Source organism: Azolla caroliniana, unplaced genomic scaffold, assembly GCF_043228905.1.
Source record: "Azolla caroliniana isolate FFs.n. ecotype wild unplaced genomic scaffold, voAzoCaro1.0.p SCAF_2, whole genome shotgun sequence".
NCBI lineage: Eukaryota > Viridiplantae > Streptophyta > Polypodiopsida > Salviniales > Salviniaceae > Azolla > Azolla caroliniana.
The window spans coordinates 4,964,248-4,991,231 of record NW_028230437.1 but is presented as its reverse complement, the minus strand read 5'-3'; the positions used below and the strand labels follow the sequence as shown (position 1 = coordinate 4,991,231).

The 26,984-nt window shown below is 44.1% G+C and overlaps 1 protein-coding gene across 1 annotated transcript; it reads right to left on the bottom strand.

Moving 5' to 3' along the window:
* Positions 1 to 24,683: 24,683 nt before the first annotated feature.
* LOC147867186 (uncharacterized) lies at positions 24,684 to 25,793 on the bottom strand. The gene has a single exon (XM_087339670.1). It carries the CDS (start codon positions 25,791 to 25,793, stop codon positions 24,684 to 24,686), a length of 1,110 nt encoding a protein of 369 aa, XP_087195796.1.
* Positions 25,794 to 26,984: the final 1,191 nt, after the last annotated feature.

Below are 26,984 nucleotides of genomic sequence, written 5' to 3'. Positions count from 1 at the left end.
TGAATAGAAGTGTTTTGATAGAGGAAACACAAGCACTTGCTATTTCACAAAAGGGAAAAAACAAGTATGGTTCAGCTTTTGGTTCATCAAAAGCAAAGCCTCAACCCTCCTCTTCCACTTATTCCTCTAATGATGGACCTGATTTGCAAAAGAAGAAAAGATGCAAATATTGTCGGAAGGCTGGTCATACTATTGATGAGTGTAGAAAGCTTGTTAAGCACAATGAGAAGAAGAAGGAATCCAGCATGACCATTACTGAAAATTCTTCATGTGCAAAGAGTGATGAAGCCAACATGGCCCAAGATTATTGGGCATGTGTTGTTACATATCATTATGATGCATCATTGCACCCTAAGTGTATGGTTGTAAGTGAGATTGATTCAGATTGGTTCTTCGATAGTGGCGCTTCAAAGCACCTAACTTCATGCAAAAGTTTTTTGCATCCTTGAAAGATGCACCCAAAGGAGGACATGTGGTGTGTGAAAAAAATGTCTCTTATCCTATTATTGGAGTAGGAGAAATTGAGCTTACGGCTACAAATGGAGGTGTTGTCATCTTGAAGAATATATTGTATGTGCCCGGTGTTAAGAAGAACTTAATTTCAGTTCCTTTGATTGATGTAAAGAATCAAGGGTGATTCTGTACAGCGGAAGGACTATGTGTATGTGTGTATGTGCACGTGAGACAAGAGAGAGAATGAGCGAGAGAGAGAACTATGACAAGAAACTGTATATTACATCCAACAGAGACTAAGCTACAAAAAGGTTGGTTCAAGTACCAACTAGGCTAGGGAAAATGCCCTTTCAACTATTTACAAAACTAGCCTAGTATGTCCATGAACTAGTGTGAAACCTATCTCTATGGGACGTTGAGTTCGACTCTCAACAATTGCCAAAGTTGGACTTCATGTACATTTTGTTGATCATAAGTGCATGGTTCATGATTTCAACAATGGCGATGTTATCGTGATGTCCAGTACATTATGCAATGGCTTGTATCACTTGGATACATACAAGAGGGCTACCCTAAATGCCTTGGTTGTCCATACTTCTTCCATGACTGAAATGGAGCTTTGGCATGCCCATTTTGGTCACTTGCACTTCAATAGTTTGCTCCATTTGCAAAAGAAGGATATGTTTATTGGGTTGCCTACACTTGAGTCCATTGAAAAACATGCATGTGAAGGTTGCATTCTTGGAAAAACGCATTGTGCTTCTTTTCCAAAAGATAGTCATACACACACTACAAGAAAATTACAACTTGTTCATAGTGATGTGTGCGGTCTCGTGAAGATTCCTTTTGGAAAGCATGTATATTTTGTTACCTTCATTGATGATGCTACTCGCCATACATGCTATGAAAGAAAGGATGAGGTATTTTCTTGCTTCAAATCATTTTTAACTATGGTTGAAATTTTTTCCGGAAATAAGCTCTTGACTCTACGCATGGATTGTGTCGGCGAATACATGTCACATGAGTTTAATGCTTTTCTTTGTGAAAGAGGTATTTGACATCAATGTATGGTGCCATATATACCTCAGCAAAATGGTGTTGCAAAGCGCAAAAATAGAACACTCTTAGAGATGGCATGATGCATGGACCATGGTTAAAGGAAAGCATCTTCCTAACAAATTTTGGATGGAAGCGGTTATGTGTGCAAATTATATGTTTAATCGTCACCCTAAACAAAAGTATTGAGATTCAGTACTCCGTATGAGGCTTGGAATGGACATAAACCTATGGTTAGTCGTATGCATGTGTTTGGTTGTTTCGCATATGGTCTTGTGTCATGACAACAACATCACAAACTTGATGACAAGGCAAAGAAATGCATATTTGTTGGTTATAGTGCTGAAATTAAGGGATATCGTTTGTACCTCCATTGACGGACACAATTATTGTGAGTCGAGATGTGGTATTTGCTAAAAATTCAACTTTCCCTTTTCTTGATTGCAAAAAACAGCCAACAAGCTGTGTTTGACACTCATGCCTTTGTTCCAAAGTGGTGTGCTTGACTATGGACATGTAGACCAGGCAAGTGAGTTTCAAAGGTCTGAAAATTTCCAAGAAATAAGTGCTAAAAATGCACGAAATGTCCAGCCAAACATGGCTGAGAATTTGCAACAAAATATGGTTGAAAATGAGCATGAAATTCAGCCCACGCATGATGTATTACATAATGAGCGCATGTCTATCAAGAGTGTACAAACTATGCCAAAGTGGCTGAAACAAACTTTGCAAGATACCAAATTGAGTGCACCTTTACTTCGTCGAAAAAGTTCAAGCTCTCGCCATGCATCAAGTAATTTTATGGATTATTCTATTGTTGCAAAATAGCATGTAATGAGTGCTGAAAATGCATGAAATGTCCAGCCAAACATGGCTGAACATTTGCAACAAAATATGGCTGAAAATGAGCCTGAAATTCAGCCCACGCATAATGTATTACATAATGAGCGCATGTCTATCAAGAGTGCACAAACTATGCCAAAGTGGCTGAAACAAACTTTGCAAGATAGCAAATTGAGTGCACCTTTACTTAGTAGAACAAGATCAAGCTCTCGCCATGCATCAAGTAATTTTGTGGATTATTCTATTGTTGCAATAACATGTAATGAGGAGCCACTTACTTTTGAAGATGCATGTGATGATCCACATTGGGTGAGTGCTATGCAATCAGAAATGGTTTCCATACATAAGAATGGTACTTGGGAGTTATGTGAATTGCCAAAAGGAAAGAATGACATTGGTACTAAGTGGGTTTACATAATTAAACAAAAGTCTGATGGTAGCATTGATCGCTACAAAGGTAGATTGGTTGCCAAAGGATATGCACAACAATATGGCATTGATTATGCGAAAACTTTTGCACCTACTTCACGCATGACTACCATTCGTACCGTGGTTGCATTGGCTGCCCAAAGAGGTTTAAAACTGCATCAGTTGGACATAAAAACAACATTCTTAAATGGTGATTTGCAAGAAGAGGTTTATGTGAAGCAACCTCGTAGATTTGCTATGAAAGAGAAAGAGCACATGGTTTGTCATTTGCATAAAGCCTTGTATAGTCTCAAGCAAGCTCCATGTGCATGGTATGCAAAAATCCATAAGCACTTGATTGCTCTTGGCTCACATGTAGCCCGATTGAAAGCACACTTTATGTACACAAAGATGGGGTTGATCTTATGGTGCTTGTTCTTTACGTTGATGACATACTCTTGACTGGGTCATGTGATGCAAAACTTGACATTCTAATGGTTGATTTGCAGGATACTTTTGATGTCACTTATCTTGGTCTTTTGAGCTACTATCTTGGCATCGAGTTTTTATTCGTTGAGGGGGGAATGGTTATGCATCAAGGAAAGTATGTTGAAAAACTACTTTAGCGTTTTGACTTTGAGGATTGCAAGCCGGTTTCTACACCTGTGGAGACAGGATTTAGGTTCTCAATTGAGGATTCTAGTGGTGCATTTGATACTTCTCTTTATCACCAAGTTGTGGGATGTTTTATATATGCATGCAATACAAGGCCAGATATATAGTATGCAGTTTCCCAGTTGAGTCGATTCATGCATAGCCTTGGCACTAAGCATTGGCAAGCAGTGAAACGTGTGTTTAGATATCTGCGAGGCACTTTGAGCTTGCGTCTCTTTTATGGCAGAGATACTCAGCCATGCTTGCATGCTTTTACATATAGTGATTGGGTTGGTTGTTACGATACTTGCGTGTCCACTAGTAGTAATTGCTTTTTCCTTGGAAACTCATGTATATCTGGGTTGAGTAAAAAGCAACCTACAGTGGCGACATCAAATTGTAAAGCTGAGTATAGGGCAGTTTTCACAGCTACAATGGAGTGTATATGGCTAAGACGCCTTTTGATGGATCTTTGCATGGAGATTGATGTTGCTACACATATTCTCACAGATAGTCAGAGTGCATTCGTTGTTGCACCAAATCCTCTATTTCATGCACGGACCAAACATATTGAGGTGCATTATCACTATGTGAGAGAGTGCCTTCATGCAGGAGATATTGATCTAGTATATGTACCTACACAAGATTATTTGGCAGACATATTCACCAAAGCTCTTTCATGAGAAAAGTTTGAAGCTTTTTACAAAGCTTTAGGCTTATTTCCTTGTGGGGGCTGATCTGTCACTCCCTGTATGTGTTCAGATCATTTGCTCTAGGGGGTTAGTTACACTTATGTGTTCCTCAAGTAGCTTTGATGTGAACCTTTTCCCTATACATGGGCACTTTTTACTCTAGTGTTCGCTAGAGTTTTTTTCCCCATGATTCACTCATATGCGGTGGTACTTAGTACTTAGGGATATATATTTCAGCTCTTACTAGTTTAGAATAATTCATCAATAGAGAGGGCTATTCCAACCATTGTCTTCTCTGTGTGAGTGTTGCATTTGTGCTTCTTGTGTGTCTCTCATTCTCTCATACACACCCAACAGGAAGAAGGGGTAAAGACAATAAATTAATCCATGAATACCATCTCCATAGAAGGGTATGAAGTTAGCACATCACAAATATAAGGGATCCACTCTAGTAGGCCACTTTGGTGTAAGAAAAAATGGATACTTTGTATCATAACTCTAGTGATGGCATTGATAGACCATGCCTTGGAAATCAATTTGATGTCCATAGAATTCTACAAAAGGGTTTGTTGGTAGATTAATACCAACCACAAGTGGAAGATTTAAGTGGCAACTAAGACAATTGAACAATTGCATGGAGCTTTGCCGGAAATCACACACGTGCCGAAGAGTCAACCCTTTCGTATCCAATTTTTGGAGGATATATATGCCGTTTCAAAAGCTTCCCAACTTTGGCATACACACATGTCAAGAGTCATATCGAAAGAGCTTGATTCATTTCTTAAATGTTAAAGGAAATCACGAATGTAACAATAATAGCTTTAAGGGAAACACTAGGGTGGATTTTTAAATTAAGTTGGGTTTGTTACTACAATAATATGGTGGAATATAACTCCCCAAATTTTGGTAATAAAACATCTTGTACAAATAACAATAAAGGTTGTTTTTATCTCAATGGCTCCTACAAGTTAAGTAGTATAGAAGATGGAGAGAAACGTAGGGTATGACATAAAGAAAAGATACTAAAAAAAGCATATAGTGTAGTTGACTAGGAGAAAGAGAGAATTGGGGCCACAATGTCCCAAAATAAACATGTGCTTGTGCCAAACGTAAGTGGGACTACCGAGAACTTGAATTAGAGATGATGAACTAGTTCCAAAGTGTCATATCCAGATCTTGAATGTCAAACTCGTGTTCGGCGAGGATGTATGAGCGTGGTGTATGATTTTAATCATAATTCATATACTTGAAGTGTGATTATCTAAGAAGGTGCAAGTGCATGTGTGTGTGTTTAACAATCGGCAATGGTTCGGTTTGACCGCAACTTAACGGCTTAATGGTTTAAACAGTTCGGTTCGGTTCAAGTTCAGGGTTTTTTTAATGGTTCGGTTCGGTTTCAACAGTTAGAAACTGCGGTTTAAATAGTTCTTTATTTATTTTTAAATTTTTAAAAAAGTTTAAAAATTGTTTTTAAACGATCTTTTCATTTTTAGACCTTATTCTCACATTTTGGGAACATCTTCAAAATTTTAAAATAATGAAATATTTTTAATTTTTAAATTTTGACCTAAGTTGAAAACCGAAAGCAAACCACAAAACCGCGGTTTTTATGGTTCGAAAAATTTTAAATGGATCGGTTTAACGATTTGGAAAAATTTAAACGGATCAGTTTAACGGTTTCATGGTTTGGTTCGGTTCAGGTTTCAAAAAATTTAAACAGTCGGTTTTGACCCTCTTGAACCGTTGTCGATTGTTATGTGTGTTTCGCATTGTATGTATATCTAATTTGAGTATCCGTGATTATTAGTGTGTGTCTCTATGTGTGCGTGTGTGGATTCTCATGCTCAAGTGCAGGTAAGAAAATGTGCATGTATTTTTAATTATATCAATGTATACTCCTATGAATAATTATCGAAGGGGGGGATATTGAAGAATTGCATTTTTTTTTCCTCCATGTCTGGCATTGTCTAGTGGATGGGACATTGGCTTTGATCAACATAGCGGGTTCAACTACAGCTGTCCAAAATTTACACATAAAATCATAGTTGTTTGTGCAATGGTTGGAATTGAGATCCAAAACTTTCATTGTGACCCTCTAGGTGAAATCTTGGTATCGGTGTAGTGAGCTTTTTAGTGCGATGTTTCAAAGATACATCTTTTCTTTGATCATGCTTCAAAATCACAAAACTACATCTTGTGGTTAGAAACTCAAGTTGAAAATTCTGACATGGTTCTTATTCGATTATGAATAGTAGTTCATGTAATACAATGAAGGTTCACTAATTAGAAACAAATACAATGAGTTATAAATCGATTCCATTACATGGAGTGGTTTGATGACAAATAAATCCTGAAGATAAAGATATTATAAGAGAAGGTATAGCTTGAAGAAGAGATCCTTGAGTTTTGGTTCAATGGATAACCGAAATGGCTTCATTGTCTTTTGTTGTCGGTGGTCTTGAATGCCCTCTTGAGCTCCCGCAATCATTTGGTTTGCTTCCACCTTGTACCAATTTCTTTTCTTTTGACAATGAGCTCAATTCTCCATTTTATAGGCCTTTGTAGCTCCTCATACAAATATAAATAATATTTTGTTTTGAGGCATCCACCTCGCTTTCTCCCTTTTCCATGCACCTTACTTATCTTCTCTGAGTGACAGGTGTGAGCAAAATGTCAATCTTTATGTTCATTAATTGGCATTCCTCTCATTTGTCCCATGATATCCACATGATCTTTTGTAGCTTAGTGAAGACTTGTTAAGAATTAGGTAAGCAATTAAGCAAGGGTTAATTAGTACCTAATTATGTGATTAGTTGATAAGCAAAAGATTAAGTGATATGTGTATGTATGTGTGTGAGAGGAAGAGAGAGAGGAAGATACACTTATGAACAACACAAGATAGGGGATGAGTAACTATATTAAATTAGCATTATCGTCATCAAATACAAAAATACTGACATGAGGTATATATAGATCTCATGTGCAAGGGTGCACATGTGTGAGGATAATATAGGTACAAAAGTGTAAGTCCTATATTAAATGTACTTAGGAGTAGAGGATCTAGAATATCTCACTTAAGTACAAGGTCCTATTTAAGGCGTTATAGTCAACACTTCTAACTAGATTCTATCTAGGTAACTACGAAGTTACATAGTTGACTAACTAACTAAACTAAGTTGAGCTTGATCTCTCAACACGCCCCCTCAAGCTCAAGTGTGAGGCGTCCGACATCCGCTTTGCCTTTCGTCGGCTTCATGTGCTTCCATCCGGCCTTCGTCTTTCTTCACCGTAGCAATCTCGGTTCCTCCCCCTCAAGCCAGTGATGAAGGCTTGTAGTGTGTGGGCGAAGGTCGACTACTTCCACCCATCGTGGGTTACGAGCCGCTTCGGTGGAGCTCTTGGGCTCTTGTTCGGTCGCTACCTTCATCGCGAAGGCATAGTGATGGACCATATACTCGTTGTAGCCGAGCCGAGTGACGAGGTTCTTAGCTCTAGATGAGCGTGGAAGCTTTTCGCTTGCCGATGTGAGTGCCTTCATTGCTCCGGGTGTCCGCATGATGGGTACACCGAACTCACTGTCTAGTGAGGGAGCCGACACATCCAAATCACTGTCGTTAGGGTGATCGACTTCGTATTCGTGCATCTTACCTTTGCCTTTGTCCAAGTTCGTACTTGGTCACGACGTGCTTGGGTCGCATGGGAGCTCTTGTGGCCCACTAGGCCTTGCCGTAATCGGACTTTCTTCGAACATGTGTTCGAAGCGATCTCCATCTTCTACCTCTAGTTTGGTGGATTTTGGGTCGAGCGGAGTCGGAGTCGATGTTGTCTCTGGTGCGTACCAGGATGCGGACTCGTCGAAGACTACGTCTCGAATTACCCAAACCGCTCGGGTAGAAGGGTTGTAGCACTTGTATGCCTTCTTCTCGGACGAGTATGCTATGAGGATACATTCCTTCGACTTCGCGTCGAGCTTCTGTCGATTTTCGTTCGGGATGCGTATATTCGCAATGCTTCCGAACACCTTGAGGTGCGACAGTATCAGCTTCCTTCCAAGGAGGAGCTCGTATGGAGTTAGCTCATGCACTCCATTAGTGGTGCACCGGTTCATGAGATAGATGGCCGTGGATGCCGCGTCGGCCCAATATAAGTTCGGTATGTGCTTCTCATGTAACATGGCGCATGCTACCTCGAGTATTTGCCGATTCATCCTTTCGGCTACTCCATTTTGTTGAGGTGTGTGTCGGCACGAGAATTCTCTCCGAATGCCTTCACTTTGGAGGTAGGAGGTGAATTCATCGAAGAAGCACTCCTTGCCCCCATCCGATCGTAGGCATCGAATGTGCCAACCAGTTTCTTTTTCGACTTGGCCCTTGAGCTTTTGGAAGTGGGCGAACACTTCGCTCTTCTTCTTCATCGGGAAGATCCACACATGGCGCGAGTCGTCGTTGATGAAGGTGACATAGAATCGGCATCCACCGATCGTCGGCATTTGAACCGGTCCCCATACATCCGAGTGTATGATGTCGAGGAGGCCTTTGCTCACGTGGCTCTCTTTCGGGAATGGGAGTCGATGTTGTTTGCCGAGTTGACACGCTTCGCATACTCGGTCCACTCGTTTTGACTCAAATGACAAAAGTCCGATGATGACTGCCTTTGATTGCATAGCTCGGAGCCGTTGGAGGCTTATGTGGCCAATTCGCTTGTGCCACAACTCGATGCTTATCTCGGTTTTGAGACCTTTGGCGTACATTGCCAATTTTACCTTGTTCGAATCGAGGATGAACATTCGACCATCTCTCCGCCCCTTAGCTATGAGTCGGCCATCTTTCTCAATGAAGCATCCTTCGTTGTTGAAGCGGACTTGCATGCCTTGCTCCACGATTTGGCCGACGGAGACCAAATTCTTCGTTATTGTGGGCACATGCAAGACATTCTTGGTGCAAGTTTGCTAGCCTTCTTTCCCGAATGGGACACTACCGATGTGCCGAATGGGATGTGTGGTGTCATCTCCCGTCTCTATGAAGCCGGGTCGATCCGGCATTCGTAAATCACAAAACCACTCTTCGTGAGATGTCATGTGCTGTGAGGCACCGAAATCGACGAACCACACGTCTTCCGAGTTGGAGGCGCTTGCGGAGTTGGAGGCCGACATAGAGTTCGCTCTATGCCTCATTACGAATAGTCCGCCGTAATCATCGTATTCGGAGTTGACGGTGTCGCGTTGCTACGCGCGTGCGTGGAGAAAAAGGCGGGACCACTGGGGTCTTGGACCGAGGAATAGGTGAGAAAAGGGAGAGAGAGAGAGAGAGAGAGAGAGAGAGAGACACGCTCACACACGTATAGACAGAGAAGCGCACGGGAACACGCCCCAACAACACAGGAGACACGAGTTGAACGGGGAATAGAGTATAAGAACACCAGTGTATGTATATAAATATATGTATGCAGACGACGCGAACGGTTACAACCGATCAGGTCGGCTAGACGGATACCGACGCCTGATCACCCACGCGCGCAGGGGAGAAAGATGGAGATTCAGCCGGAAGCACACGGGCGTTCCACATAGCTGAATCAGCCTCTCGAGAACCTGCGCAAAGGAAAGCTATGGAGAATGACAGAGAAGGGCTTGGGGGCTTGGTCCCAGTCCGACAGCACTTCGTCCCTTCTCGCGCGCAATACCCTCTCTCCCCGTCTCCCTCTCTTTTATAGTTCAAGGAGGGAGGCCGTTTCACTCATTTACATCACATTAATTCTCTGTCCTTTCGGACAGAGATACTCCTCGATTCTCCCTATAGAATATTGCTACCTAGGATTTGACTTTTGTACCTACCTATCTACCATACAACAAGGGGCGTGCCCACGTGTAAGGGCCTGGGGACGGTTTTCTTCACGACATCCGCCCCCACCTAACCGCGCATCCACCAGTATGCGCCAAAATTGGGTTCCTATGGGAGAAAACCGATCCTTGCTTTTATTCCTCGTTTACCGGTTCATCCTCCGCCTCGGGCTGCTCGTCGTTGTTGTCCATGCCCCCTAGCTCTGGCTCACCGTCGTGTCGTTTCTTGAACGCTTTGATCCTCTTCCCCGCTACCGGTATCGCCATTCTCGTACCGTCGAGCTCTGCGAGATGGTACATCCCATTGTCGTTGGCGCCTGTTACTACGTAAGGCCCGAACCACCTCCTCGCAAACTTCCGCGTGGCCCTGTGCTGATTGTCGAGGTTGCTGTCGTAGACTAGCACCCAGTCACCTTCCTCAATCTTCCTTGGCCGGAGCCGGTGTGTTCGGTCAAACCTGGCTTTGTTCCTTATCCTCGCTACCCGAAGTTTCTCCGCGGCTCGCTCTACGTCCTCCGGCCCCCGCTCGAGCTGTCGAATCCACGCCACCAATAGTTCCTCCCGGCTCATCTCATCCCTCCAGTCCACCGTGGCCCACGAGGAGATCGTTCGCTCTGTTGGCATGATCGGCTTCTGTCCGAACATAAGCTCTGCCGGCATGAACCCGGTTACCGAACTGTGCGTAGTCCGATCCGCCCACAAGGCATAAGGTAGCAGTCGTGGCCAGTTCCCGACTTGGCCTCTGCACGCCCGTACTAGCGCTCAACCTTCCCGTTCGCCTCCGGATTGTACGCTGTGGTGAGCGAAAGTTTGACTCCTAGCCAGTCGAACAGCTCTTCGGCCTCTTCTACGTCCAACTCACCACGGTCAGCCACGATCTTCCCTACGCACCTATATCGACATATCACGTCCTCAATCAAAAACCGGCACACGGCTGCAGTCGTCTTGTTCTGCAGGGCTCGGCCTTCAACCTGGTTCATTAGATCCTCCCGAGCCAGCACCAGATACCGCATCTATCCTACCCCCATTGGCATCGTCACCAAATCCACCATCCACTTGAAGTGGATGGTCGGAGGGTAGGTCGGGTGAAGCTCATCCCTGTGTCGGATCATGGAGTGCACCTGACAGCTTTCGCAAGTCGTCACGAACCGATGCACGTCCCGGTATAGTCCCGGCCACCAGTACTTCCCCTTTAGCTTTTCAAACGTGGCCCACGTTCCACGGTGTCCAGCCCAATGACTATCGTGGTACGCCGCCAGCAAATCCTCCTGTTCCTCCTTCTTCGCCACCACTAGGAGCAGGATGTTGTTCCTCTTCTTCGAGTGCTTCCATATGTACCCGTCCTGGAGGAAGAATCGGTATGCTTTCTTCCGAATCCGGTTGGCCTCATCCCTTGTCCATGCCGCGTCCGGTATCATTGTTTTCAGGAACCCGCCGATCTGCAGCCACTCCCCATTGTACTTGCTCTCGTCGAAATCGTTAAGCGTTGGAGAGCATTCCCTGTCAGTTGTTACGTAAGCCAGCTCGAAGAAGTCCACGTCGACTTCCTCGTCCTCTGAAACCATGCCGCCCTCGTTTTCGAACCTCGCCCTTCAAAGCATGTCGGCCATGGCATTGTCTTTCCCGGAAATGTGTCGTATTTCCGGATTCAGGGACTTGATGTACGCTATCCACCTGAGCATTGCCAGGTCCGGCGTTGCGCATCCGGAAACCATGCCAAGAATCGGCAGGCAGTCCGTCTCGATAATTACCTATGTCCCGATCAGGTAGTCTTTATCGGCCTTTATCGCTGAAACGATACCCCAGAGCTCGCGTTTAACCTGGGCGTATCCTCGTTGTCGCTCGTTGAGGACCTTCGCGCCGAACCGGATCGGGAAACGCATGTCATCCTCGTCCTCTTGGTTGACGACCCATCCTATCCCAGTCGGACTCGTGTCTACCGTTACGTAAATTGGAATGCTCTTTCCATAAACAACCTTTCGGAGCGCCGGACCCGCGGCAAGTGCTTCCTTCATCTTCCGGACAGACTCCGTATGCTCGTCTCTCCACTCGAATTTTCGCCCCTTTTTTAGCAACCCGTATAACGGCTCCGCGACGTGGGCGTAATGCGGGATCCATACGTGGTAGAACGTGCATGCTCCTAAGAACCTCCGAACCTCCGTGATCGAGCTACAGTCGTGCTTCATCGCGGAGATGGCTTCTACCTTAGTCGGAGACGATTTCCGGCCGTACAACCCGCATAGGTGTCCAACGACCATGATCTCTGATTGCCCGAAGGCCGATTTTCCCCCGGAGAAGGTGAGCCTCGCGCCCTCTAACCTTTGCAGCACCCTTTCGCAATCATCGATGTGCGTCGCCACGAATTTCCGGCACCCGTCCGGTCTGATCGTCTCGCCCCTTTCCTCCATCGGGCATCCCTTGATCGGGACGTCGTCCAAAAACGGCATGATGATGTCCGGAATACAATCCCTCAGCACCTTGTTCATTGCGTTCACCATGTGAGCCACCGAGTTCGTCCCTCCTTGCGGTAGGGTACACATCCGTACTAGGCCGAGAGGAGTTCGCATTGACGTGATGTCCCTGCTCTCTATGGCTAGGTGGAACTGATCGTACCCCGAGTAGAGATCACCGACCGAGTAAATCGACCTTTCGGCGAAGGCCTCCGCGAACTCGTCTATTGTCAGTCCGATTCCTGCGTTTCGAATCGTCACCTTGTTGACCGGCTGCAGGTCTTGAATAAAGCGCAGCGTGCCGTCCTTCTTCGGCACGGTAAACCACCGATTCGAGTATGGGGCACTCGACGGTTTGAGGATGCCCATCTCCACCTTTTGCGTTAGGAGCTCCATCAACTTCAGGATGTGAGCTCTTGGCACCGGAATCGGCTTGAGATTCCACGGTACATGCAGTACCATGAAGATCACCATCGGTTCGACAACTGTCAGGTCTACGCACCCGATCTCCTCCGGTGAGAATGCGAAAGCCTTCCCGTGCCTCCCGAGCATTCTTCGAAACCAGTCCTCCTTCGCCGGCAGTAGGAAGCCGCCCCCACCGATTTTGAGCTCGCGTAGCGTTATGTCGGTGAACGTCTGTCCTTTGCGGGCCGGATTTCGTAAACTCGGGTCCGACGCAACCCCTTTTATTCGCAACTCGCTGCCCATCGGCAAGGGAGCCGCGACTGGCCTCACCTTCCGGCCCACAGTCTTGTACCTCGTGTCCACCCGGGCCGTCCGATCCGACTCGAGCCCTCTACTAAAGTCCGCGATGACTTCGTACATCCTTTCCGAACATACCGGAATCGTCCGGTCCTCTTTAAGGACCCCTCCGACTACCTCTCGCAGCTCCCCCAAGGTATCATCGAAAGAGACCGCCTCCACGGCTCCGTTGATTTCCTCTCCAAGGCCGAGGATACCACATGCCCGAAGTCGCTCCTCCGCCCTTTTCTTCTTCCGGCCAACAACGTCGACTATCGTACACCCTCCGTTGTCGGAGAACCAAAATTTCCTACTTATAGTATAGGTCTTCTTCGCTATCGTACACGTGTGGGGTTTTCCCGGAGTGTCCGGACTATCGCGGCCCCACGCCTTGATAGCCCTCTCTAAAAATCCTCTCGGCTTTCGCCCCCAAGGGTCTCGCGGTTCCGCTCATGGTTCGGTCTCACCGTCAGGAACTGGACCGAGTGGCGCCCATCCTGGCTCTTGACCCTTGCATAGGCCGAGCCGTTGTCCAGCACCTTGGTCTCCATTCGTGCTGCCGTGATGTACGGTTCTCCTAGTATAACCGGATGTGAGGACGTCTCCTACACGAAGAAGTGTTGGTCAATCTCGACATCGCCGATCTTTACTCGTACATTCGGGTAGGTTCCATGCAGTTCTTCGGTGGCACGCGTCACTGCCCGTATTTTCCACCCGTGCTTGGTGTTGATCAGCCATTTCCCCTTCTTGTACAAGTCCATGGACATCAAATTGATTTCTAAACCGTGGTCCACCAACGCCACCACCGGTTCATGAACATCTTCAATCTTCACGAGGGTCTCCGTGGTCGCTCTGGCCCAGTGCGGCCTCGAATAGTGGCTCTCTGCCAACTCGTCTTCCAGCGCCATGTCCTCCATGTGCATCGTCCGCACCTCCACCAGCTTCTCCGGTTCTATCTCCGTCGACAGCCTCTTCCTCTTCACCAAGTCTGCGATGGAATCGTGGAACTCCTTCTTGGCGATCCCGAGCACTTCCCTCAGCAACAGTTCCACCTTGCTGTCGAGGATTCGCTCTTCCAGGACCTTTCGCAGGTCCGTGGATCTTTCGATTTTTGTGCCCAGCCGGTACCCGCCCTTCTTGGGATTATCCTGGGCGCTGGTTACACCGGCCTCATTCCTCCTTTGCTCGAATCGGGTTTCATATCGTTGCGAGGGCCCGGTCCCTCCGGTTTTCCCTACCCGCTTGTCCTCCACCAGAGCCTCGTAGTTTTGACAAGCGGCTTCAACGAAGCCCGTCTTTTCTTCCACCCGGTTACCTCCCAAACCCGTTTTTCTGCGCGGTCCGCCTCTTCTTTCCTTAGTCGTGCGCCGGCGAGGCCTTCTAGCATCGTCGGCCAGAACCCGGCTTTGTTCGTCTTCGGGGCCTCACCACCTCCGACCCGAATACCAGCTAACGCCGAGTAGTGGACGGTCTCCGCATGACGAGCCGCCGCCGCCTCCTCCATCAGCCTTTTCATACCCCCTCGTCCAACGTTCAGGTTCAGGGCCCTTCGGGTCTCGCTGGCGTGCACCCGACCGTTCCACAGGTACACCACGTTGCTCCTCATCGCCTCGGCGAAGTCCCCGTAGTCCTTCCGGATGTGGCCAACCGCGTCACACCACAAGCACCTGTTTTCAGCCAGAGGTCATCGGTCACGGGCCTGTTCACCACCATCCCTCTGTGCCTGGGTGATCTGGAGATCCTTTACCATCCGCGTCAGTTCCTCCAGAGTTGCTCCCCCGGTCGAGCCCTTGACCATGCCGGTCGAAGCCGATCCGGTCTCGAGCCAATCTCGGGTCTCTTCCCTTCGCGTTGGTGGTGTTGGCTCGAGCTTCCTTGCTGCGACAAAGCCCGCCCCTGTCGATCCTTTGACAACACATTCCCGGCGTTTGTCGAAATGGCCACAGACCCTCTTCACCACGGCCCAGTCGGCCGTCAGCCCGTCATCAGTCTCCAATAGGAGGCCTACTTACTCCTGATCCCGCTCGTCAACTGACTTAACAAACAATAGGACACGACTTGTGTCCAGAATGGTCTGGTCAAGCACTGAGAGGCGCGCGAAGCGTTCCTCAAACTCCCGAAGGAGCACCGACATGTTCCTTCCTTTGTCGGGGGTCTCCACCCACTCCATGAAGTCCCGCGTCGAAAGTCGAAGCGCATCTTCAAGCTCGTATTTTTCGAGGAGACGACCTTTGAACTCCTCCCAGGTCCGGCTCTCGGCCCGTACCTCGAGCACCTCTGTATGGATGCTCGGCATCACCACTCAAGGGAATCCGGCTATACGCCTCTCGAGAACCTGCGCAAAGGAAAGCTATGGAGAATGACAGAGAAGGGCTCGGTCCCAGTCCGACAGCACTTCGTCCCTTCTCGCGCGCAATACCCCCTCTCCCCGTCTCCCTCTCTTTTATAGCTCAAGGAGGGAGGCCGTTTCACTCATTTACATCACATTAATTCTTTGTCCTTTCGGACAGAGATACTCCTCGATTCTCCCTATAGAATATTGCTACCTAGGATTTGACTTTTGTACCTACCTATCTACCATACAACAAGGGGCGTGCCCACGTGTAAGGGCCGGTTCGCATACGCTATACACGGTTTGCGCCTGGGGACGGTTTTCTTCACGACAACGGCGTAATTCGTGAGTTGTCAACTTGTCAAAGCCAACTCGTTTCTTCTTTTTCGGCACTCGTCGCAGTGGCCGATTTTTCCACAATAGTTGTAAGTTGCGGGCCTCGTTTGCTAACCTTGTTCGGCATGAAAGCTCCCCCTTCTTCCGAAGGTGCCTTGATGGCTTCCATGAAGGTTTGAGTTCCCTTCGTGTGATGGGCCGAATTGGCCTCTTCTACCGCCGTGACCTTGTCCTCGCCCACCATACGAACTTGAGAAGAACATTTGTCCTTCCAACGTCTTCGTCTTGGTTTGGACGTGGTTCTCTTCAACCATTAGCATTGATTGAAGGTCGAAGAACGAAGGAGGATTTTCCCATACCAAGATCGTCGTCCTCAACGAGTTGAATCGTTGTGCAAGGCCGCCCAAGCATACTTGAACCATCTCCTCTTCGTCGACGTTTATTTTGATGGAGCCAAGCGAGTCGCAAATGCTCTTGATCTTGGCGGTGTAGTCTGACACTGACATATCTTCTTACCGGATGTTGTTCAACTCTTGTTGGAGTTGAAGCTTTCAGGCGGTCGTGTTGGCGGCGAAAATTTTCTTTAAATTTGCCCACACTTCTTGCTTCTTTAGGCGTCTTGGCATCTCATATGTGGCTAAGCATGTGGTCATGGACACATGTTGCCAAGCAATACATGACTTGACTCGCCACTTGCACCCATGTTGAGTAGTCGGCGTATTTTTGGGTCGGGTCGATTTTCTTAAGCGTCGTTGATGTAGCTCAAATACCCTTGGCCGACAAGGTATTGGGTCATCTTGTACTCCCAAGATGAATAATTACTCCATTCTAGCTTTTCACTAGGGAGCGAGCTACCCATTTGTGTGTTCACGTTGATTGTAGTGTCTTCTCTTCTTTTGTTTTTCTTCTTTCGATCACATACACGTGCTACGTAGCGGCACTACGGTTGCCGATAGCCGGATTTTATCGTCAGCGTCTCGAACACACAATCACGGAGTTGGGTGGGCTTACTGGATTTTCTAAACCACGTGCTCTAATACCATGTTAAGAATTAGTTAAGTAATTAAGCAAGGGTTAGTTAGTACCTAATTATGTGATTAGTTGATAAGCAAAAGATTAAGTGATATGTGTGTGTATGTGTGTGGGAGGAAGATACACTTATGAACAACACAAGATGGGGGATGAGTAACTATATTAAATTAGCATTATCATCATCAAATACAAAAATACCTACATGAGTTATATATAGATCTCATGTGCAAGGGTGCACATGTGTGAGGATAATATAGGTACAAAAGTGTAAGTCCTATATTAAATGTACTTAGGAGTAGAGGATCTAGAATATCTCGCTTAAGTACAAGGTCCTATTTAAGGTGTTATAGTCAACACTTCTAACTAGATTCTATCTAGGTAACTATGAAGTTACATGGTTGACTAACTACCTAAACTAAGTTGAGCTTGATCTCTCAACAAGACTCAAACCTTGAGCTTTCGTTCTTAGTGTAATCTCTTGCCAATTGTGTTATGGCTTAAATTGTCATTGACTTCATCTTGTCCATGTCCTTCTTGTCATACTTTTCCTAAACTTCAAACTTCCATATAAATAAGCGCACCTAATTCACTTCCTCATGTGAGCTTCCCACATCACGACAGTGGAATAAATGCCAGTTGATGATATCATTAAAGATTGTTATGGAGTGAAATATTCTTGATGTAAAGGTGATTTCAATTAATTCCATTGCTATGTACATTGCTATTGACAAATACAATAGGTGTTACAACAAGAGAGGTTGAAATAAATAATAAATATAAGGGGTTGTGCTCCTCAAACATCTAATAATCGGCAACGGTTCAGTTCGGTTTGAGTGTATCAAACTCGGTTCTACCGCTTAAAACCGAACCATTAAAAAGAATGGAAACTTAAACTAAACTAAAGCAAACCACGAAACCATTTAAACTAAAATTGCTTAAAAAATCCACACGCAAACCAAACGGGTTTAGAGATTTTCAAACCGTTAAACCATTAAATTCGTGGTTTCGTGGTTTGGTTTAGATTTTTAAATTAGGTTAAATTTCAGTATTCAATTTTAAAATTTTAAATCTTTCAATATTTCAAAATTTAAATTTTTTTCCCAACATGTCAAAATTAGGCTCAAAAATTTTCAAAGGTTGTTCAGAAAAATATTTAAGATAATAATCAAGTGGTAGTAGTATGAATCATTTAAACCGTTTAAACCACGGTTTCGATCCATTGGAACCAAACTAAACCGAAACCGAAACCGAACAGTTGAAAAAAGCTTGAACCTAAACCAAACCAAACCATTTAAATTGTTAAGTTGTTACGTTGCGGTTTCGCGGTTCAATTGGGTTCAAACCAAACCATTGCCGATTGTTACAAACAACCTAGTTCCGAAAGCTTTTGAACTTTGGTTGACCACTTGAAGCTTCATGTGGATTGATTACAAATCATTCTTTTCTGGCCTTTGTTGATAACTATTGCAAAGATTATAGGGCAATGGTACAAATTATTCGCAATCACTTGCAAGAATTTTTTTATGCCATGCAAACTTCAATCCAACTAAGGTTGGTCCTAATTCCACTTATGTAGGTAACATACCTTGAAACAATGATATACTCTAGGTACAACTATTTCCAAAATAAACCCATAATTAGGTGGAATGCATAGTAAGATTTTGGCTTCAATGAAGGCCAATAATCTTTAATATCTTGCATAAAGCACATTTCCAACCTCCAATATCCCTTGCCAAAACAAGTGATTAAAATGAGGTCACAATTTAGCTTAATCCTCCCAATAATATATTAAACGAGAGAACTCTATTGATCTTCCTTATAAATAAGTATACTATTCTCAACTAAATGGTGGTGGTTCTTGCCAAGACACTATTACCTATGGAACACATAAACATCGACTTATTTTAAGTGGATTACTTCCATTCAATATGTATCATCATGGTGCTTTAATATTTAGTGCACCCATATGTTAAATCTTTACCCTCAATGAAATATTGTAAAATACGTATTCATGGTTGTGATTGCAAATACATGTCTTTAAGCTCAATAGGACATCAAATCCATTCCCAAATCCTATAATGGAGCACCCTTAATCTCTTTAAAATTGCATGGTGATTCCAAGAAACCCATGCAATTCCCATCCATTTCCAAGCAACCAATGAGGTTGTCAAAAGATATCTAGGTGGAATTCAACATATGTCAAACTTACCTGATTTCATGACAATTACTGATCAACATGAATTGCAACTTGAAATTTTTTGGAAATGGTTGTGGAGTATGCAGTTACTAAAAAAAGCTATTTGTTTTTGTTGGTTGTTGATTCATTATGCTCTTCCTATTGATGATTGGTTGAGGCAAAATCAGCAATATGCTTGTGGAATGCATTGTGGTACTCCTACTGAATCTATTTTGCATGTGTTTTGGTTATGTCCCATGATCAAGCAATTTTGGAGTAAGTTGTTTTTATTGCTATGACATTATTATTCTCGTTCACTTTTCTCTTGGGGTGCAATATTATTCTTGATGCTTCTCACGTCTTTCAGTTTTCACATGGACACCTCGATCTCACCCCATTTCCTTCTTCTATTCGTCGATTCAGAATTTACACTATTACGTTGTACTATTACGTCGTTGGCGCTTTGGAAAGCGAAATGTGATTCAATTTTTGACAATGTTCACATATGTCTACACACAATGCTTATTGACTTCTTGGATGTTATTTGTTCACACACTATGTGGTCAGTATGATGAGTTGTAGGGCTTGGGTGATGTTCTATGGCAAAGGTAAGTGGCCTTTAAGAACCGATGGCAAGGATTTCACTTATTTTTGGATACAACTTCTGGTCTGAAGTGGAATTATGCCATACCTTCTTTTATGTTACATAGTTGATCTTTATTGTTCTACTTGTTTCATATATGACAGTCACGTCTGCTTGATCAGATGCTTATACTAGCCTTTGTATCACAATAGAAGTGAGATGAAATATCTCCTTCTGTTTTCTCCATGTGTTACCCAAGGAGGTCAACTTAGAGTGTGAAAGGGCCCAGAAGGCCAAATGATGTGTAAAAAGGAGTATAATGGTGGACGAAACGCCGAAATGAGTATAGTCAAGCAGGTGTGGAGCCAGACAAAGCTGAAGCAGAAGCGGAAATATGAATAACCAAAATAGTATATGCCGAAAAATATAAAATAGGAAAATGTAAAATAGTAGGAAGTTAGTTAGTAACGGTTTGTTGAGTGGCAATGTATTTCTTGATGTAACTCTTCCATGCTTTCCTATATAAAGGGGGCAGGTGTACTGTACAAGGGTGTGTAAGAATCTTAATAGAAAATTACCTTTGGAGTACACCGTGTCTACTGTATTTACTGTGTTTGTGTTATTTATTTTTAGTTCTGTGTTTTAAGGTGCAGAGTACAAAGCCGATCAGACAAAGTTAGCGAGTAACGTTGTCGTGCCTTTCGGCGCCAGATCGTTGCGTGAGTCGGGTGGGAACCGCCGGGGTTTTGGACTAGGAGGAGGAAGAATTTGAGACTAATTAGAATATAAATAGGTTGTAGGAAAGAGATATAGAAACCTTGTGAATCCCACAAGTGTATTGTATTAGATTAATCAATATTAAGATAATAATATGAATGTAGATAGAAAGAGAAGAATATAGAAACCTCGTGAATCCCACGGGTATAGTTTATTTCATGAATCCCACGAATATAATTAATTGGTGTTTCTTTTAGAAATATATCCAATTTCCAAATATTTCACACCCCCTATTACATTGTGCTCCCCATCCTTATATAGTGATGAGAGAGTCTTAATAATGCATGTTTTTTCTCTAATAATAGAGACTATATGCTTTATCTAACATGCTTTTTCTAAAGTAATCATGCTTTTTCTATCTTGATGCGTTTTTATCAACTATAGTGTTCATGCACGCTAGATGTGCTTATGTGGCTTTTTCTTTTATCGTGCGTTTTCTTCTAACTAAAGTTTATCCTAGTGTGGACTTACCTTTCTAGGTGGGACGTCTACTTATTTAAACTAATGATATGTTAGTGTAATGGTAAAGCTTCACATTATGTTCATGGAGGTACAAGGTTCAAATCTTGCCCTATACATGTAATAATCTTTTCTTCTATTTACAATTTTGTCTCCTCATCCGGTGAGAGACTCTCACCGGCCTTCTTTATCCAGCTCTTGCCGGTTCTGCTTGATCCGAATCTTACCCTATGCATGTAATAATCTTTTCTTCTATTTACAATTTTGTCTCCTCATCCGGTGAGAGACTCTCACCGGCCTTCTTTATCCAGCTCTTGCCGGTTCTGCTTGATCCGAATCTTGCCCTATGCATGTAATAATCTTTTCTTCTATTTACAATTTTGTCTCCTCATCCGGTGAGAGACTCTCACCGGCCTTCTTTATCCGGCTCTTGCCGGTTCTGCTTGATCCGGTTCTTACCGGGTCTCCGTACCGGTTCCTCTTTCATCCGGTTCTCCTTACCGGGTCCTCCTTACCGGTTCCTCCTTGCCGATTCCTCCTTCATCCGGTTCTCACCGGTTCCTCCTTGTCCCATCCGTAGGAACCAAAATGCAATTTTTCACGTAGTGTACGAAATACAATACGACAACGTATTTGTTTATCAATCTCTTGTGTAAATTCTCATCTGTTCAACCACAATCTTTGGTGATTAAGTATTCGACTAAGTGTTTCTAGAGAGTAGGAACATCATGTACAGTTTTCAAGTAATATACTGAGGTGAATCTTTCTTTTAAAAAACTTATTGATAAACGTGAATAACCTATCACCCTTCAAGGATGAAGCACTCTAGGTATTACCACAATTTGTGTTATTGATATAGATCTTGATCCAAATCTAATGGATGTTCCGATTCTAGGTAATGATGTTGCGCAATCTTCCATCTAATGGATATTGGATAGGTTGACATTAGTTATTTGCTAGGGTTGCAAAAGTGCATGCAAGGCCTTCTTGGTCCATGGTAGTAATGGTAAAAAGTACAATACAAGTTCCATAATAATGCATTGTACAATTTTAGGAAAAATAAAATGGTCAGGATTGGGACTTCCATTATATAACCTTATCTCTCAATTTACTAGAAATTCACTCAATTATGTGGGTATCTCAAATTCTCATCGCAAGGCACAATGTTGATTGAATCCATTATAAATATTTGATCAATTTGAGTTTTTTTTTATGAATTTTATAGGCATGAGGTGGTGCTCCCTGTAGAATGTTGATGTAACATTCTTTTAAGTTGAAAATTTATACTTTACTCAGCATTTTAAATATGCCGATATAATAGAATATAGATCGATTTCTCTAGACCTACACTTCAGAAGCCAGTTTTCTACCAACAATCAAAGCACTTGACATTTAGGTATTTTACCCTTCATGTATGTTAATACGAAGCCCCATTTGTATTACGTTACGCACATCTTTAGCTATCGAACCTTATAATGTGCAATCTAATTACTCTCAATGTTTGTGAGGCTCACCAATGAATTACATCCAATCTATTACCCTTCACGTTGATCATATATTTACTACCAAGTTTTTCATATAATAATGAAGTATTCATCCTTTAATAATTCCAAAATTATTTAAAAAATTTAGTTGAAGAATACTAGAATTATATGGCCTAATAGTAATTGTCAAATTAACTACATTTGACTGGACAAGTGTTATATAACATGAAATTCTATGTTGAACATAGACGACATTCAATTGACAAAATCAAACATTATTAAATTCTTGATGGTCCCTTATTTATGTAGCTCAACTTGTAACTCACATATGAGAACTTTCCAAGTTCAAGGTTACTAATGATCAACCAAATATGTGTTAACAAAATATAGAAATTTGCATGACCACAACTAAATTTATGACATTTCTGCCAAAGCCGCTAGCTCATTTAATTAGTTAAACTGAGTTATTGTTTGTTAAGGGACGTTATAGAAAGAGAAAAGGTGGATATTGATCCCCAATCATGACAATTTAGAAATCTAATCAGCTTGCCCCTTGTTTAAGATGCACTATTAGGTTTTGATCTCAAAGAAAACATAGACCTTCCTCAAACTCAAGGACACAAAATATACTAATAACTATAATGAATAACATACCCACGAACAATATAAACAGAATTTCCAAAGTTCAAATTAATGAACATTGGTAAAACTCTCGAGTACATGGAGTCGTTCTAGTCTAAGTGTGATCGACGCAGAAGCTACAACACATCACAAGGTTAAACTAGGCAACAGACATGGAAAACAAGTTTTTGAACATGATTTGCTCCATGGAAATTCACATTAGAACAAGTAGGCATAATGCATTACCAACGTAACATTTGAGGCATTCACATTTGGCTATTGTCAATATTTAAGTTACTTTTTAAGAAAATGAGGCCATAGAGTTCAATACGTATAACCACATTTCTTTTGATTATGAGGGAAATTTGAACATGGGACAACATTTTGAACTTGAGAAGTTACTTTTTAAGAAAATGAGGCCATAGAGTTCAATACGTATAACCACGTTTCTTTTGATTATGAGGGAAATTTGAACATGGGACAACATTTTGAACTTGAGAAGGAACCATTGTTGAGCCCATTAGCAACAACAATCCATTATTAAGGATATGGCAATTAACAATGTCCAACAAACATATAACTCTTGATGCAAGACATTTCACCCTTTTATCAATCAAGCACTAAGGGGGTGAGGCCATTGGCTTCCTTCGAATTGTATTTCGATCGAGTTAGATTGGTGATTATATCATTGGCTGCCCTATGATATGTATATCCCACTTGATCCTATCTAGTGTTATATGTTTTGTAAGATTTTACTTAAATCTATGAATTAGAAAGGAATGAGGTCCACTATAACTTAATACTGCTAATTAGTGCCTCCCCCAAAGGATTACATTAAAAGAAATAAAGCTCATAATAAATCAATCTTAAGTTAATATCATATCATATTATTTAGTTATCTTTAAGTTATATATTGTATTAGTCATGATAAATCATTCACTACAACAGGGTGTGAGTTTGTTTAATCCTCTAGTTTGAATGAAACAGAACATACTGGAGTTAAAGGGATTAATAGACAGAATATGGTTTTGAATCAAATAGGGGTAGATTAAGATCAACCCCAAAACAGAACAACCATTAAAGACTTACATAGATCAAGCTAAAATCACCATGGTGAAGATATGATGGATGTGTGTTATTTTACTGTCTTATCTAAATTTTGGAAAAGAAAAGAAAAAGAATATTATATAAATGAGGATTCATTCTCAATTTAATATATAGATCCATGTTATAAAGAAAGCCTAAGAATTAGATTAATGATTGATGATGATCAAAGAAGGAAACGGAAAAGAGAAGCAATATCTCCTGCAGAAACAAGCATTTGATATTGGGATTTGATCGGATCGAGAGAGTGGGGGAGCGCAGCCCTGCATAAACGGATCAAATGGGGTTTTGATTGATCGATAAATCTTTCGATACCTGCAGGAGATCGATCTTCAATCCCTGCCTGCATACTAAGGATCAACATAAGATCGAAGGTCACTTGCTTGCTGCGTAACGGTACAGATCAACAGGATCGAACAATCTCCATCCATCATGAAACCCGGCACACCGAAGCGAGATCGGATCAATCCCTGCGTTACGACTACTACGGATCCACAGGATCGGATCTTTCAAATCATGGACCGTTGTGAGTACAGGAAGATAAACAGGAAGGATTTGATGGATGGATGGATGGATCACGAGGCCCTGCACTCAAATTCCGATTCGAGTGGATTCGAGTCGATATTCTGGGTTCGGATCGAGATTCTCAATCGAAGGGCGCGCTGGGATTGAGCTGCTTGAGAAGGCCGGAGTAGGTGAGGTAGAGGACGCGGTCCTTGGCTCCGGTGCGGTGCTTGCGGGTGTGCTTGCAGAAGTACTTGAGCTGCTCGAGGGTGCAGATGCCGAGCGTTTCGGTGAGGAGGAGGAAGAGCCAGTTGATGTTTCGCTTCTTAGGGGCGACGACGGGGCGGGCGTGCTCCGCCAGGCCGCAGAGGCGGCAGGATAGCGGCTGCGGGGCGGTCCAGTGGCGGGGCGCGCGGTCGTGCATGGAGTCCCTGTGGCTCATGAAGTAGGCCATGAGGCCGTACACCGCCGGCTGTACCTCCACCTCCATCACGTGGCTCCCGCACTTCTTGCAGCTCACCTCCCCCCAGATCCGCGTGTACCCGCCCGCCGCCATCCGATCCAGCGTCTGCACCACCGCCCGCCGCTCCGTCGCCCACGGGTACGGCGGCGCGATCCTCTCCTCCTTCACCACCCCTCCTCCTCCTCCTCCTCCTCCTCTTGCACCGCTTCCGCTTCCGCTCGGCGGCGGCGGCAGGGTCACGTGACCTGCATGGGAAGAAGACGGAGCCGGCGGCGGCGCCACGTGCGGTTGAGGGTGATGGTGATGATGGTATGGCGCCACGCCTTTCAGCGCGTCGTCGACCCCTGCTTTCGTCACGGCGCCGCCGGCGCTCCAATGAGACGGAGCCGCCGCGTAGCTCGCGCCCCGCCGCTCCGCCGCCGCAGGCGGAGTGGCGGCGGCGGCGAGGTCACGTGCCATGGTGGCGAAGTCGCGCGGGATAGCGGCGGAGGGGTCACGTGGCATAGCGGCGGCGAGGTCACGTGACATGGCGGCGGGCGGAGGCAGAAAGTCACGTGACAAGGCGCCCGGAAGCGACAGGAAGCCCCGGGGCTGGAAGTCGGAGGAAGAGGAGGAGGAGGAGGAGTGGAGGGTGAGGGCTGCGGCGGCTACCTCTGCCGGCGGCGGCGGCGGGTGCCGGTCACGTGCCGCCGACGATGACGTGGCCGCGCTGCTGGCCGTACTCCTCGACGAGCCCGGCGGCGACAACGTCAGCCGCAGGGAGTCCTCGGATTCCGTGTCCGAAGACATCGCTCTGCTTTTCCTTTCCTTTCCTTTCCTTTCCTCCCCTCTCTCTGATCTCCGACGGAAGTTAATTAGCAGAAGCAGTAAAAATAAAATAAATAAATAAATAAATTTTATTTTCCAAATTATGCCTTCGCCTCTGGCTTTCTTCTTCTTCTTCTTGTTTCTTGATTAATGATGGCTCCTTCCTTTCTCTGCACGTCCCTCCTCCGCCTCCGCTCTCCTCGAAACCCTAACCATTCCCTGAATAGCATTAAATTTTAATTACTTAGCCCATTAACACTCGACGAATCTAATGGTTTTTACTTTTTAACTAACCCTTCCGTGTAATCATCAGTACGACATACATCTTTTATTGAAATATGTATATGAAAATCCAATTTTAAACACGAAACAGCAAAATAAATCAATGTATTAAACAAACAGAAATCACAGAAAGAAAAAAACAAAGCAGGTTTTGTCCAAATACAAACAGACAGACAGATTTACATATACTCGTTGATCCCCTACCTACAAATAATTGTGATTTCGGCAAGTTATAATGTGACGATCCTCAAATTGGCAATGATCGATCAGATTATATAGGCTCGCTGAGTAGTTCCATTAATCGATTATATATATCGGATTCATTCGCTGCAGCAGCTGGGTACTGATTTGATTAGCTAGAGTTTGCTGCAGTGACTGGCCAGAAATTGTTGGATTAGTGACGCTGCAGGGACAAAAGGCTAGCGAGATTAGCGCTGCAGAAATGTACGTATTTTTTACGTGGATTAGAAGTTTCTATAATCTGAAACTCAGTTTCGTGGACCAGCGCAGCGGCAAGTCAGTTTATTCGGTGATGAGCTGAATCCGCAAGGCAATAAGAATGGAAAGCGGGAAGGATAATAGTATGAAACAGGCAGGAATTGTGTGTTTCTGCAGAGTAATAAAGGAAGGACAGAAGAAAAGGTCTGGAAGGAGACGGAGAGATAAGGATGGAGATGGAGGAATGGATGGAGGTACAGACAGAGAGAAGGCAGACACAGACACAGACACAGAAAAGATCGCAGAGATAAGGTTGAATGGAACTAATATCTCTGCGAGAAATCAGAGAGCGGAGACGACGATGAATTTATTCTTCTGATGAACGAATCCCTCCAATTTATTTCTTTTCCTCCCCCTCTCTCTCTATCTCTGTGTTTCGATTTGTTTGTTTAT